This window comes from Nematostella vectensis, chromosome 4 (assembly GCF_932526225.1).
Source record: "Nematostella vectensis chromosome 4, jaNemVect1.1, whole genome shotgun sequence".
Lineage (NCBI taxonomy): Eukaryota > Metazoa > Cnidaria > Anthozoa > Actiniaria > Edwardsiidae > Nematostella > Nematostella vectensis.
This window is the reverse complement of record NC_064037.1, coordinates 14,471,165-14,499,148: the sequence shown is the minus strand read 5'-3', so window position 1 is coordinate 14,499,148 and position 27,984 is coordinate 14,471,165. Positions and strand designations below refer to the sequence as shown.

General features: G+C 40.7%; 2 protein-coding genes and 1 long non-coding RNA gene across 4 annotated transcripts in view; 1 reads left to right on the top strand and 2 right to left on the bottom strand.

The window, feature by feature from the left end:
- Positions 1–17,761, top strand: part of LOC116612454 (uncharacterized protein F23F12.8) — a 32,837-nt gene extending 15,076 nt beyond the window's left edge. The window contains exons 5-13 of the mRNA XM_048726944.1: positions 11,630–11,710; positions 12,365–12,421; positions 13,431–13,511; positions 14,166–14,222; positions 14,736–14,828; positions 15,382–15,462; positions 16,117–16,173; positions 17,198–17,308; positions 17,665–17,761. Coding sequence (XP_048582901.1) covers positions 11,630–11,710; positions 12,365–12,421; positions 13,431–13,511; positions 14,166–14,222; positions 14,736–14,828; positions 15,382–15,462; positions 16,117–16,173; positions 17,198–17,308; positions 17,665–17,673 — 627 coding nt within the window. The 3' untranslated portion in view covers positions 17,674–17,761. The remainder of the gene's footprint in view (positions 1–11,629; positions 11,711–12,364; positions 12,422–13,430; positions 13,512–14,165; positions 14,223–14,735; positions 14,829–15,381; positions 15,463–16,116; positions 16,174–17,197; positions 17,309–17,664) is intronic.
- LOC116612448 (cylicin-1) lies at positions 13–7,546 on the bottom strand. 2 transcript variants are annotated; one of them, XM_048726940.1, is made up of 15 exons: positions 7,457–7,546; positions 7,047–7,078; positions 6,520–6,539; positions 4,578–5,166; positions 3,785–3,810; positions 3,460–3,496; positions 3,284–3,309; positions 2,781–2,838; positions 2,197–2,231; positions 2,057–2,075; positions 1,549–1,574; positions 1,407–1,443; positions 1,070–1,104; positions 947–983; positions 13–837 (listed from the first exon to the last, which is right to left on the bottom strand). In XM_048726940.1, the coding sequence occupies exons 1-15, from the start codon at positions 7,467–7,469 to the stop codon at positions 775–777; spliced, it is 1,053 nt and encodes a 350-aa protein (XP_048582897.1). In that variant the 5' UTR covers positions 7,470–7,546; the 3' UTR covers positions 13–774. The 2 variants fall into 2 exon arrangements, with proteins under 2 accessions (XP_048582897.1, XP_048582898.1); XM_048726941.1 differs by having other exon boundaries at positions 7,047–7,075; positions 7,457–7,538.
- LOC116616686 lies at positions 9,292–11,233 on the bottom strand. Its single transcript, XR_004295435.2, has 2 exons — positions 10,553–11,233; positions 9,292–10,060 (listed from the first exon to the last, which is right to left on the bottom strand). It is a non-coding gene; the product is annotated as an uncharacterized LOC116616686 (long non-coding RNA).
- Positions 17,762–27,984: the final 10,223 nt, after the last annotated feature.

Genomic DNA, 27,984 nt, shown 5'->3' with positions numbered 1-27,984 from the left:
TAACCATAAAACCAGTTTTTATCGCCATTTATTTACAAAATAACAATAATCAAACTCTACACTCTGTTTTCTGGCGAGAGGCAAGCGCCGGGAGATTTGAGAACAAGAAATTTCATACATAGTGTTGAGAACAAGATATTTCATACATGGTGTTGAGAACAAGAAATTTCATACATAGTGTTGAGAACAAGATATTTCATACATGGTGTTGAGAACAAGAAATTTCATACATAGTGTTTCATGGGGTTGCGCAATGAGATACAAAAATAACTGTTTGTGTAATTAAAGCCAAATCAGCCATTAAAAAATGTGAATGAAAAAATACTGAATGAAGCACATAGCCATTTGCGGGAAAACTAGAAACAGAATCGTTTGGATTTTGACGGTAGAAAAGGCACCAAACTTTCACCCTATAGGGCGCTGAATGTAACCATATAATCATAAGTTTCAGGACAGAATCAATCGCGCATGGATTTTACTTGAATGTGCCACCATGCTTAAGCCGGTATTTCCCCGGCCAAGAAGTATTCATAAAACTATAAAAAAGAAGGTAGTTACGTGTGCTCTCCCGCAAATGTCGTCGGCTGATTTTTTTTCATCAATCTACTATATAAAAAGAAGGTACAAATGGGAGAGAGAGAAATTCTATCAATTATTTTAGTCCATTTGTTTTGAAAGTCTAAAAAATTCATATTATACTTGCACGCATTGCGCAACCTCAAAAAAAAAAAAAAAAGATACAATAAGATGTGGCGCTTGTCGACTCTGGTAGGCTCAGCCGAACAACGCCTTTACTCGGCGCTTAAATCTCTGCCATCGGGAGGGCTTCTTGCGTGTCTGAAACACACAGAACAGCGTTCCAGCCATAAAGATTGGGGGACTTAAAAAATAGATGCGCAATTGAGATGATGTAGTGCCTCTAAGAGCCTGGGAAATAAATACTTACGGCCTCCAAGAGCTGAGCATGCAAGCTTTCAATAACCCTGTTAACGGAAAGACACAAATCAGAAACTTGAAAAGGGTAAATGTTTATTTCTAAGTAACAAAACTACGTTAAATGGGTGCTTACTCGTCTTTGGCAAGGTTGGCCTGCACAAGCTTAGTCTAAAAGGGAAAATCAAATGGAGTTATGCATTAGTGCGATGCTTCTGATGTTTTTCTTGTTCTGATGATTTTTTTTAACATCATGGGTAATCGATCAATCACACAGCCTTTACATTTAGAGTGTCACTAATTTAACCTCACATAAGTTTTTTTTGGCAAATGGCTCTCAAATCGGCATGTTAGGAATTTACACACTTTCCTTCGTATTCTAGCCATCCTCCATTCCTCCATCCGTTTGGCATTTCTGACTATTTAAATTGATACACCAAAATAGTGTTTAGTTTCATTTTTAGGCTACTTACGTTGTCTCTCGTAAGCTTGTCGTTAGCAGCGGTCAGACTAAAATCAGACAGTAAAAGAGGAAGCATACCGATTGAGTCAACGGAATGCTAAAAGCAATTATAACATTATCTACAATTACATAAAGAATTTTATGATACTTACTCGGCAACCTGGCTTGTGCATTCAGCCTAGAGATTGGCAAGACAAATACAACACTATCAGCTTTAGAAGTGAGATTTACACATTGGCGATAGAGATGAATCGGGTGGGTTGATCCCACTTGCCCCCTCCCCCCAGGACTCAATCAATTTGCAATTCAAATTGGATGCCTTATTAAACTCGACCCCACACATAAACCAACATAAGGGCCTGAATTTGCTGTCCTTTCTGAAGTCTCGTTTTGTAATAAAAACTAGCATTAAGGAAAAACCGCCACCATCCTCCCACCACCTTAATGGATCTAAGCTTTATATTCTGCCTGTATGTTCAGTAAAAAATGCCACAGAACAGTGGAAATTTGCCTAGTTCTTGCATGGATTATTAGAAGAAAAACATGTGCCCCTAATTGAGGCCTCAAATGTTCCCTCATTTGTCCATGTCCCAACAATGTCATTTGGCACTGTAATGTCCTGTAATGTCGGAGTTTTAATTATCTCAGCATATTACTCACCAGCTTAGACTCGACTTCCCTGAAAACGAGATACAAGCAGACAATTAGACGCAGTTTCACATCAACCTTTCAAACTATAAATAGCAGGTTCTTCACCTAATTATATTTGCAATGGTTACCATGGCGATAAGCGCACTTACTTGAGTTTGTCTTGCAGGACTTGTCGGTCACGTGCCTGTAGTAAAGCAAACATAAACATATCAAGAAAATATCATAAAAGTCATCAAATTTCATTATCCATAATTTGCTTGTGAGTCAAAATGTGGAGAAGTGTGACACGACAAAAAAAAAAGCCGGGAACATATTTCTTTAAAAACAAATTCGTACAATTTCCAGTTGCGTACACATTGGGATGCGCAGATTGCGCTCGCAGACCCCCTTTGGCCGGCAGAAAGAGGGTCTTTCTTATCAAAGGATCGTCTATTATTATTCATTTAGATCGCGCACCCCCACCTGCTATCTGCAAGTTTTAATATTTTGAAGAGTGTAGATAGAGACATGGATGCATTATTAGCAAAATAAAGTATATTCTAAAAACAACCGGCGCAGCTTTTTTTATCAATGCCGTTGATTGATCTGATCGAAAGTATATCTTTGGAGACGCACCGTATCTACTCGAATATTCAATTTTTCGACTTTCAGATGTGGCGCTTATTCGGGGGAGGCGCTTATTTGATTATTGAATTAATTACGCTGGTCAAGGTGGTAAAACTCGCGGGCTCACCTCGCTCATTTCGGAAGCACGTGTAGCCTGAAGAAGGTCCGCGTACGCGTTCACAGATCTGAAACAGCACCAGAAACCACATGTTGACTTGACAAGCAAATAGTAAATAAAGCGTTCATCGGTATTTGCAAAAAGCAGTTTATCATCGCCAGAAACAATCAATAGCAGTTCGAAATTTTATACCCTAAAAGATGGGACGATCATCCCCGTCTTCTTTTCTGGAAAGTCCCCCCTCCCCCCTCCCCCTGCCGCCGGGGGCTGTCTTGTGTCCTTGTGACTTGTCAGTCTGTAGATATTTTCCGTCCCATGCAGTTTACAATCATGAATGCAAGATAGTGTATACGTGTCGCGTGTCTCCCAACACAAGTTTGTGAGGACCGATTTACACACTCCCGTGTAGATATCAAGCAGCTGACGTAACCATGGATTAAGCCCCAGTCCCCTGGCTTGAGAGCCGAAGCGAAGTAATCGTGTAAGTCAGAAGGGAAATAACTAACACTTACGCTTTTCTCGTGTCGTTCAGAAGTTCCTGGAAAAAAATCATATGTTAGTAATAATTATATTTCCTCAAAATTTTCCTATTTCATTTAATTTAATTTTGTATCACCAAAATGATTAATCTTGTTCAAAAGAACCTAAAAAATAACGATGAAGAGAGTCATGTCAATCTTTTACTCACGTTCTCCTTGCAGACTTGCTGGAATTTCACCTGTAGCCTATTCGCAAGGAAAAACAAGTCTTTATTATGAGCAAATACATATTTTCTCTATTAAGATTAATTTCTTTGTATAGTATTTTGACAGTGAATTTGATTGTTTATTTACTTGCAATTTGTATACATTATACTTCTCGTTAGATAAAATGAAAGGGGGTCCGTTTAGTGTATATTTCAGCCTACGTAGATTTTATAGAATACTAGAATAACAAGAGAAAGAATAAACTCGAGTTTGACTAGGTATCAAAACAGTGATTTGAACGTGTGCCCGAAATTTAAATGTACGTACCTAGCGAACTCTTCCTTGATGTCCATCTGTCAACCAGAGGAAAAGAGTAAAAAAAAAAAAAAATTCCGGCAACAAGAACAAGGACTCACCACAATATGAATACGATCAACACATTAACATGACAACAATAAACAACAACAACTATACACAACAATATGAAGATTTACAACGTTAATATGACGTTAATATGACAATAATACACAACAACAACACAAAACAATATGAATAAGATTAACAACATTAATAAGACGACGATACACAACAGGAACCATATGAACACGGTAACCAGTAACAACAACAACAATACTATAACTCAAAACGATAAAACGCAACAACAGACAACACAATAACGGCAACATCACCAATAGGATAACAAAACCGGCTATAATACATTTTTGTTTTAAAACAAACAAGACACAGCTTGCCAAACAGCAGCATAAACGACGACTTAACAATAATAATAGCAAAGGCAATATCAGATGACAACAAAAACAAAAGAGCAATCATCATCATCCTTATCTTCATCATCCTTATCTTCATCACCACCACCACCACCATCATCATCATCATCATCATCATCTTCAACAACAACATCATAACAACAAACTGCATTAATAGTATTGACCTTAAGGGGAATGATAATAATAAATAATATGGGTCTGCAGATATTAATAAGTGTCCTCGTCATAGGGAATACCCCTCCTCCTTAATCCCTTGCCCCCCCCCTCCCCCCTCCTAGCTTAGCACCTGTCTGCACGTTTGCTTATTGGAATACTATTGTCAAATAACTCACCTCTTCGCCATCAGAAGCATCTTCCTTATCTTCGTCCTTCTTCTCTTCCTCGGTGTCAGGAGGATCTACTCTATCTTCTTCGGTCTTATCCTCCTCGCACATCTTCAGGTTCAGATTTGCCTTGTCATCGTCCTTCTTCAGGTTCAGATCTGCCTTGTCCTCGTCCTTCTTCAGGTTCAGATCTGCCTTGTCATCGTCCTTCTTCAGGTTCAGATCTGCCTTGTCATCGTCCTTCTTCAGGTTCAGATCTGCCTTGTCATCGTCCTTCTTCAGGTTCAGATCTGCCTTGTCATCGTCCTTCTTCAGGTTCAGATCTGCCTTGTCATCGTCCTTCTTCAGGTTCAGATCTGCCTTGTCATCGTCCTTCTTCAGGTTCAGATCTGCCTTGTCATCGTCCTTCTTCAGGTTCAGATCTGCCTTGTCATCGTCCTTCTTCAGGTTCAGATCTGCCTTGTCATCGTCCTTCTTCAGGTTCAGATCTGCCTTGTCATCGCTTTTCTTCAGGTTTAGATCGTACTTGTCGTTCTCTTTTCCCTCGTTCTCGTACGATTTACATTCCTCGTGTGGCAAGTCATCCGGTGGCTCGTTCCTATCAAGGTCCGAAAAATGTCTTTGAAGACAACTTAAAAATACTTGCTAAGAATCTTTAGATAAAGGAGTTCAACTTTTCTTTCTTTTCTTTTTATATTTCACAAAGCTTTGACTTAGTTGATAACATTGGATTGATTCAATGGATATGGACCTTTTTAACAGCTAGATCTCTTATTTCAAAATCAGATTTCTCCTTTAAGGAGAACTCAAAACCGAACACTGATCCAAATGACAAGTGCCTTTGTTAACTATGATGGACAGCACCCCCCCCCCCCTGTTGTGCACCCGCCAAAGAGCGCAATGCAAGTGAACCCGGGCTGAAACCTTATCTGATGATATATTAAAGTGCATCTGAAGGAATAAAAGCAATATCCTCCAAAACGGTTCATCCATCGACATCTAATATCTACTATGATGGAAAAATATTTTTTTACCAAAACTCCCCGATTTCCCATAATCATAATTTCAATGATATACGATCCTCAAAACCTAGGTGAAAAGCTAAAGGACCCACATTTTTTCGCGATATAAGATTTGCTGATAAATTTTCATATTTTGTAAGTGCTATTGTAAACATCTTACATTACAAAATACTCATGTCAAGTCAGAAAAAGACGATTGACGAAAACAGCGAACAGGTAAATCGTTTAATTTTATTTCAGGGTCGTATATACACCGTTTTAGATTCTACTGTTGTCAAACCATTTAGACGGCTGACAAGCTTCTCCTCCAGTTCCCTTTTCGCTTCCTGTATTTTTCGATAATTTGACATTTGTCCGCAAATGCCTCGTCTTGGTATGGCAAAAATACTCTGCTGTATTGTTGTTGAGTCGCTTTCCCTGTCTCGATGTCACTGGCATCGCTTTTTCAATCGGCAGAGCTTGTTGATGCACAGGGAGAGGCGCTCATTTTCGTGAATGAAGATGCAGACTGTGCGCGAGCTGACAAGTTTGATTTTCGCGCTACGCGCCCGCAATACGTTTGTCAATCAGCGACAAAGGTGTTTTACAGACTGGTATATTCAAAGGGCTGTAAAAAAATCGGGGAATATGGGAAATCGGGGATTTTGGGTAATGAAGAGTCTTCTAGCATAGGGGATATTAGATATCTATGATTAAGCCGTTTTTATCGGTTTTATTCCTTCAGATGCACTTTAACGTCGTTACTAAAATGTTCTACCTTTTGTAATCTCATGTATTCTAAGTTTCACTAAGGTTACGCAATAAAGGCTTGAAACTAAGGAGTAATTTTTGGTTTAGGGACAAACTAATACTTTGCTCCATTAAGGTGAATCAGACGACTTGTAAAGAGCTGTTACTAAAAATATATGTACACTAACAGTTCTACTTACCACACAACTCCCTTCTCGGTCTGTAAAATAAAACAAAACTTCCGGTCAAAGTTGACAAATCAGGCGCGGGTCAGACCACCGAATCGAAAAAAATCGAGTGTCAATTTTTAAATTACTTTTCCGATTCGGTTGTCCGCTTGTCATATAAGACATCAAGTAGCACAGACCTCATATACTCAAAATGGAGCTGTTTGCAACTACATTTTTTTTTAGATTTTATACCAAACCTTCAAAACTACTTTTGATTTCAGGATTTGCAAAATAAAAGCATTGGTGCTTATGTTCGCCAAAAATCAGATCGATCGCACGCTTTGAAGGGGCTACTAAACGGGTTTCAATTTGAAAGAATTGTTTAAAAAAAATTACCCGCGAGAAGCCATAAGTATAAGCTGCATGTCTTCAACCAGTTTTAATAATTTATATTATTTTTTTTTAATGATTTTATTTGATCTTAAGAGTCATCAATATATGGATCCATTGAATCGTCGGATAAGAATAACAATGACAAGACCACAAAAGAGACTTACCGTTTCCATTCCAACTTCAATCGCTAAATCTTCTAAAAAGATAACATAATAAATAAGTCACTTTTTTTATTTTTATTATAAACCCTCCATTTAATTCGTAATTACTTTCACTTTCGCGCGTGCGAATTTCCACATGACCAAAAATTCAAACTATAAATATGTTGCCATGGACAATTTTTTCTTAGGCCGAGACGTGCCCCGGCTAAGCGAAGTCACTGAGTTCAAGAGATATTTCTCTCGCCCGCAAATTTTCGTTATACAATTTTATGGTGCTCCATCTTTTTTTCTGGTAAAAAAAAAAAAACATTACGTGAAAACATGTGCTCGCGCATGAGTTGATTGACAGAGTACTTTTGAATAATTTCGAGCTTCTTCTCGATACCCTGGATACAAACGTTTGTACTACTTACCGTGATGTGACATTTCTTAACTAAAGTTGTCACGTCAAAGAAGTATATACTCCTCGAGGCGATTTGACAGCGCATTAGCGTTAATTACAATTGATGACACAACACGCGCATGAATTAAGAAAACCACTTAGAACAGGTTATTTTCGCAGAGATTTTGAAAACAGTCTAACGAATGTCATGTAAAAATGGAAACTTTATTCCAAATATTTCGTGATATTAGAATTGTTATCTATGCTAAAAGCGTCACAGAGGCAGCTTGAAAAAGCGTTCCCAAGATCCTTTGCTCAAAATTATTTTTCCCTATAGCCTTTGCGCGACCTTGCAGTGTCTCTACGATAGCCGTGCATTTCGTTCCCGTGTTCACTAATGAATATGCCTTAAAATGCAACCATGCGTTAGTAAGTTTCAAATTCCTATTGATTTAAATGCATGTCAATCACTTTGAAGTCGCTTTTTTAAATGGTCTTAGGGCCTGGGGTGAGCGCGCGGGATATCTGTGAAGTTCTAAAAACGCTAGGGCCTGGGCCTGTTTCAAAATGGCGGCCCACAAAATCGCAGTAAACATGAATCCCTGCAAGTTTATGTGAAAATTCTCGACGTAAACAATGATTGATGCGCACTACCAAATATGGTATGCAATGTAATATTATGTAAACGAGAGTTTTCGAAGCAAGATTGATTGATATGTAGGACCGTGAAATGTGTCCGCGTCCGCGTTATAGAGGTGTTCGCTTAATGGAGGTATGATTTACTGAAATTAAGTGGCAAAAAATATCGGGACTTTGAATGCTGTCCGCTAAATAGAGGGTGTCCGCTCAATACAGGTCCGTTGTATAGAGGTTCCACTGTATATATTAACGATCTTCCCAAATAATATACATCGTCGTATGACTCGATGGGTTTGGGAAATAACTACCGATTTGAAAAAAAAATATTTGTGATTGGCTCTCTCATCCAAAAAACTACAACATTAATAACAAATTTGATCCTTCGGCAACCATTTACATAGAGATTTGCCGCGTGGAATCTCAAAAATGTTTAGGGGTGTAAATTGATAACAAAGTATCTTTTGAAAGTCATATTGAAAATGTTTGCAAAAAGGCAAGCTCAGGGATTGGTGCCATTCGTTGCATCTGTAGTGTCCGGGCTACTGTGTTGTGACTGGTCTCCCTGTGTTAGGAGTATATTATAGGATGTTCGTTCGTTGTAAGCAGATGGTCGAGACATGTTATAAACAGTTGTGCTTACAAATGCTATAATTGGCGAAAAGTGATGGGATTCTTTATAAAGAAACCCGGAGAAAGGCTAAAGAAATATCTGAGGAAAAAGCAGGGGAGAATCCGAGAGTGACACTGGACGAAAAAACGGATTTGCAGATATAGTAAATATGTTTTGCAACTATGGTAAAGTCCATATTTACTCGCCTTTACTCAAATATTGAGTTTGCTTTATATTTGGCACCAAGACAAACCAAGTGAAGGCCGATTTTACTTCATATTTGCTGATATATCAAAAACAGTGCAAAGAACGGATTTGCAGTTCTATTCACGCACCGGTAAATACGATAGCAAATGTTATGTTTTCGTCATGTTTGCTTGCATTTGCTCATGATGCAAAGAGTGTATATTCATTATATTTACTACTACAGCAAGGGTCACTTTTGCAAATTATTTGCCCATCAAAAAACATCTTAGCAAATTTGCCTTTTGCGCGGCGTGCGAATGTTACCAATTAATACATTTGTTCTAAATTTGCAGTTAGGACAAACCAATAGATCCCATCTGCCCCTTCCCACAAAATATGTTAAGATATATACAGAGAGACCGACAAGCATATCTACTGAAATCCTTTATATCATGTATTTTCTGTAATCAGTAAAATATAATAGGTATTTATACATTTGGTTTGGTCCAATAAGTGTATATTTCAAAATAAATAAATTACTATAAACATTATTTTATCAGCTCTTGGTCAAAGTAATAATTCTTTGAATATTATTCTTTCAATATTCTAAATAAATCACATCTCCTTTATATAATAAATTGTAGCCTCATCTACTGTTTTTCGAGGAAAATAGTTCAATAATAAATCTGAATACTCATGAACTTGTTGTAATAAAAATCGTTGTGAATTTGTAAATCAAAGTCGATCACTATATGCTTCAACAATAACATTTTTTGTGCCAACGCACAAGTCCATCATTCATAGCAAAATAGAGAAGATGGTGCTAATTCGAAAAGAATAGCTTGCATGTAGACAACCTAAAGCTGATGCTTCACAGCCCAATCTGTGTGCCCAATGTGTTCTTTTCGAATTAGCACCATCTTTCCTCCTGAACATCATGTTTGTGCTTCTCTGGCCCCTGCCCTTCCTAACTTTTTTTTCTAAGTAGGCCATCAATGAATCGGCCTCCTCACTCCTCCATGGAAGCTTATGCTTGTAAAGCAGTTAAGGTGCTTCCTCGTCAGACCCCTCATTTTCTCCATCAGACCCTGTGTGCTCCGAGGACATATAGTCCACAGACATGATTTCAAAGTATTTCGCTTTTCTCTCCTCGTTGATGCTGGAGCTTTCCCTCAAGGTCTTTTTTCGTAGCGTTGTTTTCTACAAAAAGAGAAGAGAAACAAATGTATTTGATTTTCTGAATATTGTGAGTTGTTGTCCAGGGAATTCTTGCCTTTTTGAATCATGCATTAAAAATTGAGATTTGGACCTTGACTATATAAACTGAATCACAAGAGTACCTTGTTTTCATGTGACTGTGAAATAGATACTAACCAAATACCTATACCTATACACAATGAAGGTAATTTTTATTGTATTTTCCTTTTCACTCTTTACTAATAGACACTATTAAACACTGATTATTAGTAGTTTTTGTTTCAAAGTCCGATAAATACCACTCTAAGGGGCCATTTACATAGACTAGGGTTCCTCGGGGGGGGGGGGGGGGGGGGATTTGGATTTGATAATTGGTAGAAATATCTAGCAATAGTCTGGCAATGGGATAGGAGACCAACATCTTAAGGGATTAAAGTCTTCATAATTATTTATGCCATAGCTATCACATCAATCATTAGTTTTAGTCATACTCACTGTGTTAAGCCGGCTGCGCTTTCTCTGCCTGTTTAAGGTGGCATCATAACTGTCATTTGCTTTTGTGACATGCTCCCTCTTTTTAGTTCTGAAATGGACATGCATTGCAGCTGCAAAAGAAAAAAAGGGAATTTGTCATCAGGGGCAGATGCAGGATTTTTCCATAGGGGTGGTTGCAGTACTAATTTGAACTGGTGGGGAGTATAATGGATCATTGATTAAATGGGTATATGTATAGGTGTATGGTGGATGTGTGCCTCTGGTCATGAGTGAAGGTTAGTAGCGAAAGACCTTTGAGGAAGCAGACGATTTTGCCTTCAATCTAAACAGTTTGGTTTCTTAACAATATCCAGGGTCCAGAATAAGCTTTTGAAAAAGGTTGTCTGCTGAGATGAACGGTCATACTCACTGTGGACGAATCATGCTTCATTTGCAAACTTTATTAGATCTGAGATCAGCGTTTTAAGTTGACGGCGGCGGTTAACTACTGGTACCTGCCTTCTAATGAAACCCCTGATATTGATTGCTTATATTGATTATGTTGACTGACTTTGAATTAAGTGTCATCCTATTTTCGAACCAAAGCATAAAATACTGGACAACTAAAACTTATAGTAAAAAGACACAATAAAAAATGCAATATTTCTCAGGGATTTTCCGCTGAAAATGTAAAAAGGTTGTTTTCTTACCATTGAAAATCATCATTCTATATCTGGTTGAATTTGTTGTGTTTTTTTTTTCTGGGGTAGCATTATCTCAGGAAAAAACAATAATTATAACAACAATTGATTTGGTATTTGAAATCTAGGCTGACAATATTGGCATTGTTCTGTGATTAATTATTCTTAATGATTACGAGAAAAATAAAGAGATGCCAAGCAATGTACTAGCTCAATAACAACCGAGCATAATCTTAAAAAAAACATTGATTTGTATAAAATACAATTCAATAAAACAAGCGCTTTATGTGAAGAATACAGTCGATGTCGAAAACAGAAAAAAAGAGACATTTGACAAACACTAAAGCAATACCGTCACGATTTGTGCTCGATATGTGCTTGTCTGATTTTTCTCTAGATTCGCGTTTTGCTCCAGCAAATTCCTAGCGAAGAGGAAAAGGCAGAGATGCAGCGGGTTCGCCAGGACCTTGAAGATAAGGTACTTGTAAAGACGCTGTCTCCAAATAAGTCGCCGTAAATTGGAAATCCATAGCCCTCAAACTTCACCACATAAACGGTATTACGAGAAAACGGGAATATGAGACTTTAGGGCAAAATAAGCCTTAAGAGAATACGAGGAGACGATGTGGAGGGGCGATGTTCACGTCTCACGGAAGATATCCAACACCCTCAAACTTCACCACATGAACGGTATTGCGGGAAAACGGGGAAACCGGGAAAGGCACCTTTTGGGTTGTTCAAGTCTCATGTAAATGGGTGAATTACATGGGTGAATACTGAATACAGTATTTGTAGTCTCACGACCCTTGGCTCCAGACGCTGAATGTCTGCGTTACCTACAGGGGCGTAGCCAGGGGGGTGGCCTAGGGGGCCCAGGCCCCCCTTCTAGCAGCCAAAAATACAGTAAATGCATGAGACATAAAACACAAGACACAATGCCTTCTTGAAAAGGCCTTTTAGGCCCACTCCTGTTAAAAATCCTGGCTGCGCCGCTGACCTACCCCCAAATCGATTAAAAAAATTGGTTTCTAAGGTACTTTTCAGGTACTCGAGTTTATTTCTCTCACGTCGTAACAAAACAAACTTCCTAGAAATATATAGATATAACGCTGATCGAGCTTACGTTTTTTAGAAAAAAGAGCTTGAGAGGCTTGAAGTGCTTCGTCAAGAAAACGAGAGTCTCAAACAGGTAAAGCAGAACCTCGCTAAACAGAACTCAAATTTGTCACACGTACACTTTTCAGTTGCAACATCTCTATAAAAAAATGGCAAATCGCACGCGCATGTCACACGTGAAGTTTTTATTCTTCTTCTTTCCGAGGTAAGTAAAACATGCTAAATCGACTTCAAAGAAGGAGTGTAAAATTTATAGAATAAATCACAGAACGAAGCTCGGAAGACACTAGTAACAGCATTTGTAACCTCTACCCTCCACCCTCTCTAAGCCTACTTGAGGTCACCTCCCTCCCCTCTAGTTTCTTGTTGTTCAAAATCCAGGATACTAAAACTACAGACAAGCTGTAGAATAATTAGGTCGGTGTAGGCGTGGTACAATCAGGGAAATAAATCAATTCAAAGTTGGAATGGTATGTTTTACGACTCTGTAAAAAAAACGGGATGTTGTGAGTAGGGATGTGGGTAGGTGTGTTGATAGGCTGGTTGTACGTATTGCTTAGCGTGAGAATTATAACAATCTGCTTAAAACAGAACGCCGCTCAGAGGCTTCAAGAGGCAAAAGAACATCTAACTCGACAGCATGACTTGGCCATGACCCACGTTCAGAAAGACCACGAGGAATTTTGCAGTCAAATGCCAGTCTGTGGCATTTGGGATGCGCGTGAAAACGGTCTATTCGTGGGGACAGGGCGGATATGATCCATGTCCAGAAGATAATCACACAATTCATGGGACAGTGAGGTTTTTATGGTGGAATATAGAAATCGGACCATTTGCAGTTAATTTTATCAGACAAATACAAGAATTATATGTGTTTTTTTCTTGCATACTCCTTTAGTCTATTTATTTTTGATACTTTATCTTTTTGCATTTTATATCTGAGAGTAATGATTACTTAAACCTATAGCGTTAATGTAAATATTTACGATGTAGAAAACAGAAAAAAAAGAGACATTTGACAAACACTGAAGCAATACCGTCACGATTTGTGCTCGATATGTGCTTGTCTGATTTTTCTCTAGATTCGCGTTTTGCTCCAGCAAATTCCTAGCGAAGAGGAAAAGGCAGAGATGCAGCGGGTTCGCCAGGACCTTGAAGATAAGGTACTTGTAAAGACGCTGTCTCCAAATAAGTCGCCGTAAATTGGAAATCCATAGCCCTCAAACTTCACCACATAAACGGTATTACGAGAAAACGGGAATATGAGACTTTAGGGTAAAATAAGCCTTAAGAGAAAACGAGGAGACGATGTGGAGGGTCGATATTCACGTCTCACGGAAGATATCCATCACCCTCAAACTTCACCACATGAACGGTATTGCGGGAAAACGGGGAAACCGGGAAAGGCACCTTTTGGGTTGTTCAAGTCTCATGTAAATGGGTGAATTACATGGGTGAATACCGAATACAGTATTTGTAGTCTCACGACCCTTGGCTCCAGACGCTGAATGTCTGCGTTACCTACAGGGGCGTAGCCAGTGGGGTGGCCTAGGGGGCCCAGGCCCCCCTTCTAGCAGCCAAAAATACAGTAAATGCATGAGAAATAAAACACAAGACACAATGCCTTATTGAAAAGGCCTTTTAGGCCCACTCCTGTTAAAAATCCTGGCTGCGCCGCTGACCTACCCCCAAATCGATTAAAAAAATTGGTTTCTAAGGTACTTTTCAGGTACTCGAGTTTATTTCTCTCACGTCGTAACAAAACAAACTTCCTAGAAATATATAGATATAACGCTGATCGAGCTTAGGTTTTTTAGAAAAAAGAGATTGAGAGGCTTGAAGTGCTTCGTCAAGAAAACGAGAGTCTCAAACAGGTAAAGCAGAACCTCGCTAAACAGAACTCAAATTTATCACACGTACACTTTTCAGTTGCAACATCTCTATAAAAAAATGGCAAATCGCACGCGCATGTCACACGTGAATTTTTTTTTCTTCTTTCCGAGGTAAGTAAAACATGCTAAATCGACTTCAAAGAAGGAGTGTAAAATTTATAGAATAAATCACAGAACGAAGCTCGGAAGACACTAGTAACAGCATTTGTAACCTCTACCCTCCACCCTCTCTAAGCCTACTTGAGGTCACCTCCCTCCCCTCTAGTTTCTTGTTGTTCAAAATCCAGGATACTAAAACTACAGACAAGCTGTAGAATAATTAGGTCGGTGTAGGCGTGGTAGAATCAGGGAAATAAATCAATTCAAAGTTGGAATGGTATGTTTTACGACTCTGTAAAAAACGGGATGTTGTGAGTAGGGATGTGGGTAGGTGTGTTGATAGGCTGGTTGTACGTATTGCTTAGCGTGAGAATTATAACAATCTGCTTAAAACAGAACGCCGCTCAGAGGCTTCAAGAGGCAAAAGAACATCTAACTCGACAGCATGACTTGGCCATGACCCACGTTCAGAAAGACCACGAAGAAAATGTAGCTAATCACACAATGGACCGTTTTTACGATGTTGCGCGCGCATCCAAAATGCCACGGACTAGCGGGCCCTGGCCGATCTAAAATGACATACGAAGTGGACTTTACAAATAAACCTTCAGAAAATGCTGTCAGAGTGCTTCTGTCGAGGAATTTTGCAGTCAAATGCCAGTCTGTGGCATTTAGGATGCGCGTGAAAACGGTCTATTCGTGGGGACAGGGCGGATATGATCCATGTCCAGAAGATAATCACACAATTCATGGGACAGTGAGGTTTTTATGGTGGAATATAGAAATCGGACTATTTGCAGTTAATTTTATCAGACAAATACAAGAAATTTATGTGTTTTTTCTTGCATACTCCTTTAGTCTATTTATTTTACATACTTTATCTTTTTGCATTTTATATCTGAGAGTAAATGATTACTTAAACCTATAGCGTTAATGTAAATATTTACGATGTAGAAAACAGAAAAAAAGAGACATTTGACAAACACTGAAGCAATACCGTCACGATTTGTGCTCGATATGTGCTTGTCTGATTTTTCTCTAGATTCGCGTTTTGCTCCAGCAAATTCCTAGCGAAGAGGAAAAGGCAGAGATGCAGCGGGTTCGCCAGGACCTTGAAGATAAGGTACTTGTAAAGACGCTGTCTCCAAATAAGTCGCCGTAAATTGGAAATCCATAGCCCTCAAACTTCACCACATAAACAGTATTGCGAGAAAACGGGAATATGAGACTTTAGGGTAAAATAAGCCTTAAGAGAATACGAGGAGACGATGTGGAGGGTCGATGTTCCCGTCTCACGGAAGATATCCATCACCCTCAAACTTTTCCACATGAACGGTGTTGCGGGAAAACGGGGAAACCGGAAAAGGCACCTTTTGGGTTGTTCAAGTCTCATGTAAATGGGTGAATTACATGGGTGAATACTGAATACAGTATTTGTAGTCTCACGACCCTTGGCTCCAGACGCTGAATGTCTGCGTTACCTACAGGGGCGTAGCCAGGGGGGGTGGCCTAGGGGGCCCAGGCCCCGCTTCAGCAGCCAAAAATACAGTAAATGCATGAGACATAAAACACAAGACACAATGCCTTATTGAAAAGGCCTTTTAGGCCCACTCCTGTTAAAAATCCTGGCTGCGCCGCTGACCTACCCCCAAATCGATTAAAAAAATTGGTTTCTAAGGTACTTTTCAGGTACTCGAGTTAATTTCTCTCACGTCGTAACAAAACAAACTTCCTAGAAATATATAGATATAACGCTGATCGAGCTTACGTTTTTTAGAAAAAAGAGCTTGAGAGGCTTGAAGTGCTTCGTCAAGAAAACGAGAGTCTCAAACAGGTAAATCAGAACCTCGCTAAACAGAACTCAAATTTGTCACACGTACACTTTTCAGTTGCAACATCTCTATAAAAAAATGGCAAATCGCACGCGCATGTCACACGTGAAGTTTTTTTTCTTCGACTTAAAATAATTTGTTTCGGGAAGTAAAAGCGATTTTTTAGCTACATTAAAAAAAGAAAAACAAGTTGCAAAGGGCGTGAAACAAAGTAAGGAGACGCGCGAAAAACGGAAACGCATTTATCGAAGACGAAGAGGACGTCGAAGACGAAGTGGACGAGGAAGAACAAGAGGAGGTTGATGCGTCTGACGAGGACAACATCGAGAATGACCCGGACTGGAAGCAAACTCCACGGATAACCAGACATTCTTCAAAATCACGAATTTCGATCGTGGCGCAACAGTCTGGCGACGGGGTATTTTTTTTTCTTTTAAGAAAGTTCCATTTTGTGTGAAGGATTTTTTACTGAGGCTTTAAGGCAATGCAAGTGAGATGACCTGACAAATTAAATCCGCCTGAATCGCTTTGCAACCAATACATATAATCCAGCTTCATTTTATTGCTTGAGTATAAAATGTAAGCGCCGCGTAAGCAGTTTCGTATCATAGTAGCTTATATAGCTATATATAGTATATAAATTTTTTTAGCGGTCACGGTAACGAATCCTGCATTCTGATTGGCTAATCGGTCCGGAGATTCCTATATCTGCGCTTGTCCGAGAATTGATATTTTGCGCGCGCTGCTCGCTCAAAGTATGTTTTCGCTGGGGCTAGAAAAAAAAATTAACTCGGCCTTCACCCTCGGTCAGTATTTTCAAGGTCTCGGTCACGGTATTTCAAGATACGGACCTCCCACCCGGCAAATAACCGGGTTAAGCCTGGTCCCCAATACAAAGGAAACCAATAGCAGCCTCTCTTCACTTACGCCTGAGAGTAGCTGCTAAGCAGACTACGTTTGAAATGCGTCGAAATAAAATTCACTATTTTTGTGATTCCTTAGTAGAATGTGATTTTTATTCTGCAGGGATGTAATTGCAAAGGAAAATGCAAACGCAATTGTAAGTGTAGGGACAGTGGACTTGGATGCGCTTCTCACTGCAGCTGTCTACCGGGGAAGTTTGCTAATATTCCTAAGGTGATGAACGAAAAAAAATGATCATGGTCTTTGTTATTTATTTTATTATTTATTTACTTATTTATTTATTATAATAAATTATTGTTATTATTATTATCCTACAATAAGGCATAGAATAATCGCAACATTGTCACGAAAATCAGATGATGGTAGTGATGATGCTAATGGTGGTTGAAGCTTATGACAATACATGATGAAACGATAATTATGATGATGATGATAATGACGATAATACATGATGATGTTGATGATTAATGGTGGTTGATGATGATGATGATGCTAATGGTTGATGAAATGTTGATGACGGTGATAACTATTTAAGTTTTATCTCATTTTTACTTATATTTTTTTCCTAGGCGCCTTAGACGCCCATGTTATTCGAGAGTCCTGAAAATTCACCGGAAGTGCATACAACCGGAAACAATAAACCCAGCGAACAGCGAAGAGTCCTTAGTCCTTCAACAGGGAGATGGGGAGATTCAACAGGAAAACAAAACACTTTTTTTTGGAATAACGCAACTCCCTATAGTCGACACATCCTTGAAAAGATGGGGATATGTTGAAGTTTCAACTTTCCCATATCTTCTTGCCAAAAGTTAGAGGGTCGGGGGATTTTAGATACGGGTGCAAAATTACGAGGGAACAAAAAAATGGGTTATGCGGGGAAAATTTTTGAAAACCTGACACGTCGGAACCCGTTTTTAACTATCTGACGATGTCCTTGTGTTAGTAATATCAGGAAAGTGTTAAAAATTTAGTCTGGTATATGGAATCCATGATCAGTTATTTTGGCATGTATTAGGTTTCCATACTATTTTTTTTACTGAAAGTGTTGGTCCATCTTTGAAACTCTTCGGAGCATCGTACTTTTGGCTGTGTGCAATTGTGAAAAAGCTTGTTTACAAATGTCAGTTTCACGAGGAAAAACTTTTTATTATATTTCTAAAACATTTTAGAAATAATCTTGAGATACTTGCACTTTAAGTATTCAGAAACATTAAGAAAAAATTTTGGGACACAGCCACGCCCCTACTGGTCATTTACTTATAATTTGTCGGACCTCTATTAAGCGGTCACCCCCTGGACTTAGCTTAGTGACCGCTTAATAGAGGTTGACCGCTTAATAGAGGCTTCGCTATTTTCGCCCCTGAATTAGAGTAAATCGGGCTGTAATTATACGTAAGAACTTTTTATTATAATAAACAACAGTAACAATCATGTTAGCCCTAAGACGGGGCCTGGTGCATTCCAATTTGATCCAGAAATGTTTGAAACCGCCTAGTCAGTTTGTTTTTGCCTATACGGCTCTTGTGGCTTTGACCAATTCTATGGGCATGAGCTACTTTCGCTGGCGTTATGTAAAGTAAATGAGTGCGTTAAGGTGATGTTACACGCGTCGTTTCCGTCGATATCCGTCATTAAGCGTTTGCGTGATTTTGGAGGTCGAATCAAAAACTCGCAGTGCGTTGCCGTACCCAAAAACTCACAAAACTGACCCAGTTGCATTCATTCGGGGATACCATGAATACATGACTGAGTGGGAACCAGCACTAGAAGATGTTTACAAACTTATCGAGAACCAACTAACATGAAGGATCCGAATGCTGTTGTAATCGTAAGAGAAAAAGCCGACAAAACGGTGATGGATGGAGACGGTCACCCGAATACTCTAGTTGACGATTACGAAGTAGAGGCATATTCCCAAACTGATGTCAACGTGGGTTACCAAATATCTCAAGAGACCTACGAACTGTGAGAAAGTCGTAGTCAAAGGGAAGTGGGTGAACAGAGGTGGTGGCTATGGACTCGAGATTCCTTGTGAATACATATTTGAAGGTGACAGTTTTTCTTCTAGCTGGCTAAAGCGGAAATTGGTAATAGAGGAATTTGATGCGACTGATCCGCACAAGACCACACAAGTCTCACAAGACGATTAGCCATAAGTAATTAGATTAGACAGTTAAAAATATGACGAAATATGACGTGCACTATCTGTTGTCATGCTGACAAATATTGATGATGACCGTTTAATAGGTGAAAAACAATGAAATCAACCAATTGGGACCCTCCTTTGGTGACCGCGTCCGCTTAATAGAGGTGACCGCTCAATAGAGGTCAAATTTACAGTAAACATAAGGGGGGAAATTCGGGACATTGGTAAATGACCGTTGAATAGAGGGCGACCGCTCAATAGAGGGCCGCTTAATAGAGGTTCGACTGTATAAGATTTCTCCGCTGGCCAGATAAGATAGAACCGAAGGCTCTTTAGCGTACGGCGGAACGCTGATTCGAATCGAGTGATAGACACTACTCAAAGAGGAAAAAGATCACCTAAACTCGAAAGGTTGCCCTTAAAGACAAAAAATAATCAAGAAACGAATAAACAAGAACTGGTTCCGATCAGTTAGGCTTACCTGAAAGTCTCTGAGGCTCCCTTTTGGCGAGAATTTCAGCGAGTTCTGTCTTCACTGTTGAATTCTCACCTCACGCACGCAGTCGCTGATTTCCCGCATTTAAAGCTCTGTTTTCCCTCCAAACTTGAAGGTTATGTGGTCAACATGTTTTCATTGGTAGGCTTTGCCATTCGATTTGATGTCATTGAAAGAAAAAGCGAATCTTTTGGCGTGGATTTAGAGAGAAGTTAGATGAACCAATGTCACAATTCTAAACACGCTATGCGAATAGCCCGCCGTGGTAGTCACGTGAAGGGAAAACAATAGATACGCTTGCGCGTCACTTCCTCTCGCATATGACTGACTTCCTCTCCGCCGGTGAAGCAGTTATTATTACTGCTAAAGGCAAAGTAATCCTAAAATAATGCGAACATCAATTTTTCATCGCTTATTCTTTCTGCCAAAATACAAATCACTTGGTTAAACAAGAAACCGAATATTCTTAAAGCTATTTATATGCGTTTCATAAAACGTTCCTGATATTAGCCAGAAAATATTATGTTTAGAAACTAAATTAACTTCTAAACTACGGAAAATATTTTCTAAGTCCAACGAATATGATGAAATTTAGAACTAATGAAAGACACTTAAATCTCCTAAAGATTATAAGTTTTCGATAAAGTCAAAGAAAGTTACTTAAAGTCAATACTACATTTAAAGGAATTTAAGTTAACAATCAATATCTACTTAAAGTTGCTACTGACTATAAGAGCCCACTTAAATGTAAATTAAATTCTTTTTTAAAGTTACTACTGACTTTAAGTGTGGCCTTTAAATGCAACATATAGACAGTAGTAAATTTAAGGTACATTTCGGATATGTCTTAAATGCACTTAAATTCTTTATTTCGTCCAGTTAGTAGTAGGGTTTTGGCGCAGCTGGCGCAACTTTTTGATCTCCCCAAATTTCATTCCAAAATGGCGCGAAAGTCTCCGCGCACCTCCGCCAAGCCTCGCGACCTGCGCATGCGCGAGTTTGCTAGAGATCTCTTGCACGACCACGCCCACCCGTCAATCACTTTGTCACGTGACGGCCACGCCCACCTGTCAATCATTTTGTCAAAAACCTGTCAATCATTTTGTCAAAAACCTGTCAATCATTTTGTCGAAAACCTGTCAATCATTTTGTCGAAAACCTGTCAATCACTTTGTCACGTGATAGCCACGCCCACCTGTCAATCACTTTGTCACGTGATAACCAAGCCCACCTGTCAATCATTTTGTCACGTGATAGCCACGCCCACCTGTCAATCATTTTGTCGAAAACCTGTCAATCATTTTGTCACGTGTCGCATCTAGGGGGAGCTCGAGGGGGCTAACCTCTAAGCTTCACATCTAAAAAAAAGCTTTTGAAAAGTGGTTTAAAGACATGGCTGGTTTGATAGAAATGGAGAACCTGAAGGTGAAAGATCTGAAAGCCCTCGCCAAGGAGCGGGGTATCCCAAGATATTACTGGATGCGGAGAGACGAGCTCGTCGGGGCGCTGACCAGCACGTCACCACCACCACCACCCCGACGGGTTCCTTTACCCAAACTTGTCAAAGGGCTGCCACGACCACCCCGCATTACCCCGTCCAACACGTCGGAGAGTATTCTCGACGGCCCGGTACCTGAGATTAATGTCCCTATTCTAAAACCCTCCCAACCCCCACGGAGTTCCCGCGTCCAATCACTCAAGCATTTTGCAAACAGGGCGGCCAACTCGATCAAGAGCGAGTTAGACAAGTTTGTGGATTGGATACTATCTTATGTCCCCGAGCCCGTCAAAAAGACCGTCAAAGAGGCTGCAGATAAACGGGTCGAACGTCTGAAGGAGAGGATTAAGCGTCTACACGAGGAGGTGGAAGATCGCTTCACACCCAAGGAACAACAGACGGCGTTGAAGGGGTATCTTAAAACCCACGGAATAGCCGGGCAGAGAGGTTACGACCCCAAGACATTCATCGCCAGAATCAAACCGAAAGTCTTAGAGCTCATCAGTCAACAAAAAAAGCCTATCAAAGTGAAGTTTATCTTTACTTGCGGGTTTATAAAAGAGGATCCGGCTACAGCTCAGATCGAAGAAGAACTGGGATATTTTCATACAGAAAAGCCCGAGATTGTGACAGAGTCGACTGATCTCTCTGATTTGTTCGATACGATGACAAATTATTTACTCGGATTAGTTGAGCTGTTCCAGAAGCAAGGCTCCGGATGGCAGTTTGACCAAGTGGAATACTTTGACATCAACATAGATCCCTTTGAACCGCTTTCTGGGTCTTCCTATATTCCGCTGCCGCCGAAACTAGCGTCTAAGAAGGCGATCATCAATGTTAAGAACGAGAATGATCACGAATGTTTCAAGTGGGCAGTAACCTCTGCTGTGTATCCTAGGGAGAAAGATCCTCAAAGGTTCAGTAAACAAATGATAGAGAACTCTGAGAAATTCGACTGGTCAGGGATAGAGTTCCCCGTCTCACTAAAACAGATTGACAAGTTCGAGAAACAGAACCAGTATACGGTTAATGTGTTTGGATACGAAACCAAAATATATCCATTGAGAATCAGTGAGAAGGATCCAGATAATGCGATCAACTTACTTCTCATCTCGGATGATGAGACGAATCATTACTGCTGGATAAAGAATATGATGAGATTAGTATCTACTCAAATTGATGAGTTTCATCATACTCGTTTTTTATGCTGTAGATGTCTGAACTCGTTTCGGTGCAAACAATCATTAGAAAAACATTCTGAATGCTGCGGCAATCATGAAGCGGTTGGAATAGAGATGCCTAAGATAGATAAGGATGGAAATCTACCCCACATTAAATTCAAAAACTACAACAGAAAAATGCGTGTCCCCTTTGTTGTCTATGCCGACTTTGAGAGCTTCACAGAGAATATAGACACATGCTCCCCAGATGAGAGTAAAAGCTTCACTAAGCAATACCAGAAGCACAGACCGTCTGGTTTCTGCTATCTCATCAAGTGTTTCGACGGAGATATATCCCCACCCGAGCTTGTACGATACACAGCTGAATCTCCAGACGAAGATATCCCACAGCTTTTCGTAGAGTCTTTGGAGTCAGACATTAAGAAAATTTACGATAAGTTCAGGTTCCCTAAGAAGGTGAAAATGACTCCGAAGGACAAAATCGCCTATAACGACGCCACTCACTGCCACATCTGTGAGGGTGAATTAGGGGAAGACAAGGTTTTGGACCATTGCCACCTCACCGGAAAGTACAGAGGTGCTGCTCACAACGCATGCAACTTAGATCACAAAATTCCAAAGTTCTTTCCTGTTATCTTTCACAATCTGTCTGGGTACGACAGCCATCTATTTATCAAGAACCTTGGTACATCGGAAGGTAAAATAAACTGTATACCTAATAACGAGGAAAAGTATATTTCTTTCACAAAACAGGTTGTAGTCGACAGTTTCACGAACAAGGAGGGCAACAAGATTGATGTTAGACGTGATATCAGATTTATCGACAGTTTCAGGTTTATGTCGGCCAGTCTCGACAGTCTAGTAGGTAATATGTCAAGGGAGTGCTTCAAAAACATGGCGAAGTACTATGAGGGGGAGGAGCTCCAGCTGTTGTTGAGGAAGGGTGTTTTCCCTTACGACTGGTTCGACGGCTTTAGCAAGCTCGACGCAACACAGCTCCCACAGAGAGAGGCATTCCACTCCAAACTCAACGACACCGACATATCGGAGGAGGATCACCTGCACGCGCGGAGAGTGTGGGAGGTCTTTGGGATGGGGACCATGAGGGATTACCACAATCTGTACCTAGAGTCGGATGTGTTGCTTTTAGCTGACGTTTTCGAGAACTTTAGGGACGTTTGTCTCAAGAATTACGGTCTGGACCCCGCTTGGTACTACACAGCGCCAGGGTTGGCTTGGGATGCAGCGTTGAAGACCACCAAGGTGAGGCTAGAGCTTCTAACGGACTATGACATGTTGCTCATGATTGAGAAGGGCATCCGTGGGGGTGTCTCCATGATAAGCAACAGACATGGGGAGGCAAATAACCCTTACATGAAGGAGTATGACCCTGACCTACCCACAAAATATATCACCTACCTTGATGCTAACAATTTGTATGGCTGGGCGATGAGCAACCCTTTACCGACTCACGGTTTCAGGTGGATGGGTGACCAAGAGCTGTCAGGTTGGAGAGACCGCCCATGCATTCTGGAGGTTGACTTGGAGTACCCTCACCACCTACATGACTTACACAACGATTACCCACTAGCCCCGGAATCTATCGGGCTAGGCAATGTGGACAAGTTGGTCCCCAACCTTAACGACAAGACAAAGTACGTTATCCACCATGAGACTCTGAGACTTTATGTGAGTTTTGGGCTAAAAGTCACTAAGATTCACAGGGGTGTCACTTTTGAGGAGTCTGCTTGGCTGGGGCCCTACATTGACTTGAACACCGATCTGAGAGCCAAGGCGACAAACGATTTTGAGAAAGATTTTTTCAAGTTAATGAACAACTCCGTCTTTGGTAAGACTATGGAGAACATTAGGAACAGGGTGGACATTCGGTTGGTGACGGACGAGAAGCAGGCCAAGAAGCTCATATCAAAGCCGAACTATCAACATCGCACCATCTTTTGCGAGAATCTAGCCGCCATCCACATGAAGAAGACAAAGCTGATCTTCAACAAGCCTGTCTACTTGGGCATGTCCATTCTGGACCTGAGTAAGACGCTCATGTACGATTTCCACTACAACTTCGTCAAGCCCAAGTACGGTGAGGATGCAAAGCTCTTATTCACTGATACTGACAGCCTGATGTATGAGATCGAGACGAAAGACTTTTACGAGGACATCAGCGGGGATGTGAGGTCCACGTTCGACACCAGCAACTTTCCGAAGGGTCACCCATCTGGTATTGAGGTGGGTGTGAACAAGAAAGTCATCGGAATGTTTAAAGATGAGGCTGGGGGTCAGCCAATCACAGAATTTGTAGGACTGAGGGCCAAACTTTACTCGTACAAGATGGATGAAGGTAAAGAAGAAAAGAAATGCAAGGGCGTCAAGAGAGCAGTCGTCAAGAAGAGCATCGGTTTCGATGACTACAAGGATTGCTTATTTGGTAAGAAACCTCAGATGAGACTTATGAATGTCATCAGAAGTCATAAGCATGATGTTTACACTGAAACGGTGAACAAGGTCGCTCTATCTCATGAGGATGATAAACGGGTCATCTGTGATGATGGTATTCACACCTTCGCTCACGGTCATTTCAGAACGCTATTAGGTGGTGGCTCAGTATCTTCAGGGACGACTTGAAGTTCTTCCCTAACGAACGACCTCCTTGGAGCGCCTTCGGAGAGGTAGTACAACACAGGCTGTCCAACTGAAACAACACTGCGTGATAGATCAAACACTTTTAAACTCCAAATAGGATCTGTGGCTCGTCTGCGTTCACCTCCTTCCTCTTCTCCAGGAGCTAACAGATATCTAACTCTAACCCCTGGTGGTAGTCTAACTTCATCAAGTCCAACAGGCCGCTTATACGTTGGAGGGTCAATATCAACCTCTTTCAAACCAATAGATTTTGCAGGCTCTTTGCCAGTAATTCTTATGGGTTGACTATTCAGAGTTTTCAAAACATCTGGCAATCGTTTCACCCAAACTCTAGACCGATCATCGCTAATCATTTCTTGAGCATACTGATGAGAAAACAACCTCTCCGCCAGTGTTCTATTGGCGCGTTCGACAAAAGCCTGTGCGCGATGGTTCCCAGCTTCGCTTCGCTGGATGGTAACCCCCTTCTTTTTCATAATCTTCGTTACCTCTCCCCTAAATTCTGTCCCCGGGTCGACAATCACCGTATGAGGCCATTTAAGTTTTCTGGAGTATATCTTTTCAAACCCTCTAGCAATTCCACTCGAATCCTTGGTAGTCAGTGCTTCTGCATCTTTATATCTCGAGGCAATATCAATCACGACCAACGCGTAACGGTAGGTTTTTCTGCCTACGTTATCGTGGGGCATAAACAACAGATCGGCTTGGTGAATCTGATTAGGTTTATTCACAGTCCAATGCGGTCTGGGGACATACTTTGGGGCTGGGAGGTAGATCTGCCACAACGCCTGTTTTTCAAGCCACCTCTTAGCCTCGGCTTCACTGACTTTAGCGACACTAGCTAACTTAGAAATAGCTGAATACCCTTTCCAGTATCCATCGGTGGAATAGTATATTTTTGATAACCTGCTTTCGTTACTCATTTAAAGATTATCTCTCTTTTCTTAAAATAAAAGATGGCACAAGCGATATCAGAAAAAATTAACCCAAACAGGATCCCACGGGAACCCTTCGGCCTGAAAGCGGAATCGTCGCTGAATCGGATTACATTCAATCCCTCATCAGCAAGTCCTGGAGAAACCCTCTATATAAATATTCCAAAACTTGCTGAAAATGTAGTGATTGTTCCAGGTAGTGTATCCTTACTATTTGACTTAGACGTCGCAGGACACGCGAATAATACTCTCGTCAACAACGTTGGCCGGAACCTAGTGTCAAGACTCAAGATTCTTTTCGGTGGAGAAACACTACAGGATACTCAAAGATACGATCTCTTCCAAACCTATCACGACTTATACTTACAAGCTGAAGATCGTGAGGATAGAATAAAACAAGGTATCTCCTCTGAAAACATGAGGAAGCTCAGGACAAATGCAGGTGACAAAGCGACATCAGATGCTAAGGAAGTAGCTCTTGCAGCGGTTCACAACACCAAGTACTGCATTCCACTCGACCATCCTATTCTCGGCGAGCATGGGGTCTTTTATCCAAAGGCGTTACCTCATCCGCTAATCTTTGAAATTACTCTAGCCCCAGTTTCCGACGTCGTTGTTTATGCTGACACGGTCAAGACTCCAACGTACACAATCACAAACCTCGAGTTGGAATATGCTTGCATCTCAAGTGAATACTTGGCTCGTGAGGCGTTGTCGGCTTATCAGGTTGGTAGAGGATTCTTTTACGAGAACGTCATTCTCCACAAAACGTTCACCATCTCCAAACCTAATGATGGTGTCATAAACGAGCACATTAATCTGCCGAGGAGGTCAATGACAGGGATATTGTGCCTGTTCACAGAGAGCTACACCGGAGGAGCAAGGGATTCCGAAAAGTTTGTCAATCCAAGCATCACATCGATCAACATTAATGTGGATGGCATGCCAAACCGTCTCTACTCCAAGGGGATGACACCGCCGGACCTCTGGGAGTCGGTAAAGAAACGTTTCGGTAGAGAGGGTGTTAAGCAAAAGGATTTTTACGCTAATAACAAGTTTGCTCTGTGGGTCGACTTGAGGGCACATCCAGATAACAGCATTCACGGAGGAGGTCTGGTCTTGAACAACACGCGGGACGGAGTAAAACTAGAAATGAAACGGAAAGTTGGAGGAACGGGAAACATCACCTGCTACATGTTTGTAGTAGCCGACGCGTTGATGGAGGTTATGAACTCGAATTTGAGAGCAATCATGTATTAAAAAGGACTTGTGTGATAATACAAAAAGAATGGAAGAATTACGGGAAAAAGTTCCTTTTCATTGTATTATCACAGGACCTACTAATTGTGGGAAGACAAAGTACCTCACGGAACAGCTCCGAGGGCCGTTCCGGCATGTGTTTGAATACATTGTGTTGATTTGTCCGACTTATGCGAAAAACAAGTCCTATCGTAGATTTGCTCACGGAGATAAACGTTTCTTGGTATTATCACCGGATGCTAGTAACACCGATGAGATTAACGAGTTACTAACAGATTGTGTGGTGCTATTTTCTGGTACAAATACGTTACTCGTTTTGGATGACTGTGCTGTATCGAAAGATCTAAAGCAACGCTCGAACAAGTTTATCAATCTAGCGTTCTCAGGGAGACACGAAGGATTATCAGTGTGGGTATTGACGCAACAATTAACATCCATAGCAAAGCCCTTCCGTGATAACGTCGCCTGTGTGGTTACATTCCATAATCCATCTCAAATCGGTACCAAAACACTGTTTGAAGATTATGGGGGTGACTTAGACGTCGAGACTCGTAAAAAGTTTGTAGAACTGCTGAAAACTGAAAAGTATTCCAGACTCTGTTTCTGCCTACGACATCCATTCCAACGTTATTTGGAGATTCCTGCCACGCGGTGAGAGCTCGAGGGCTAGCCCCTCGAAGTGGTTTAAAAACATCTTGGTCTACTTACAAAATAA

What these genes read in the sequence shown, in the direction of transcription:
- LOC116612448 (XM_048726940.1), bottom strand. An exon ending in CTGAACGACACGAGAAAAGC is followed by an intron (nt 2,839 to 3,283) that starts GTAAGTGTTAGT and finishes GTGCTGTTTCAG; the next exon opens with ATCTGTGAACGCGTACGCGG. An exon ending in ACAAGCTTACGAGAGACAAC is followed by an intron (nt 1,105 to 1,406) that starts GTAAGTAGCCTA and finishes TTTCCCTTTTAG; the next exon opens with ACTAAGCTTGTGCAGGCCAA.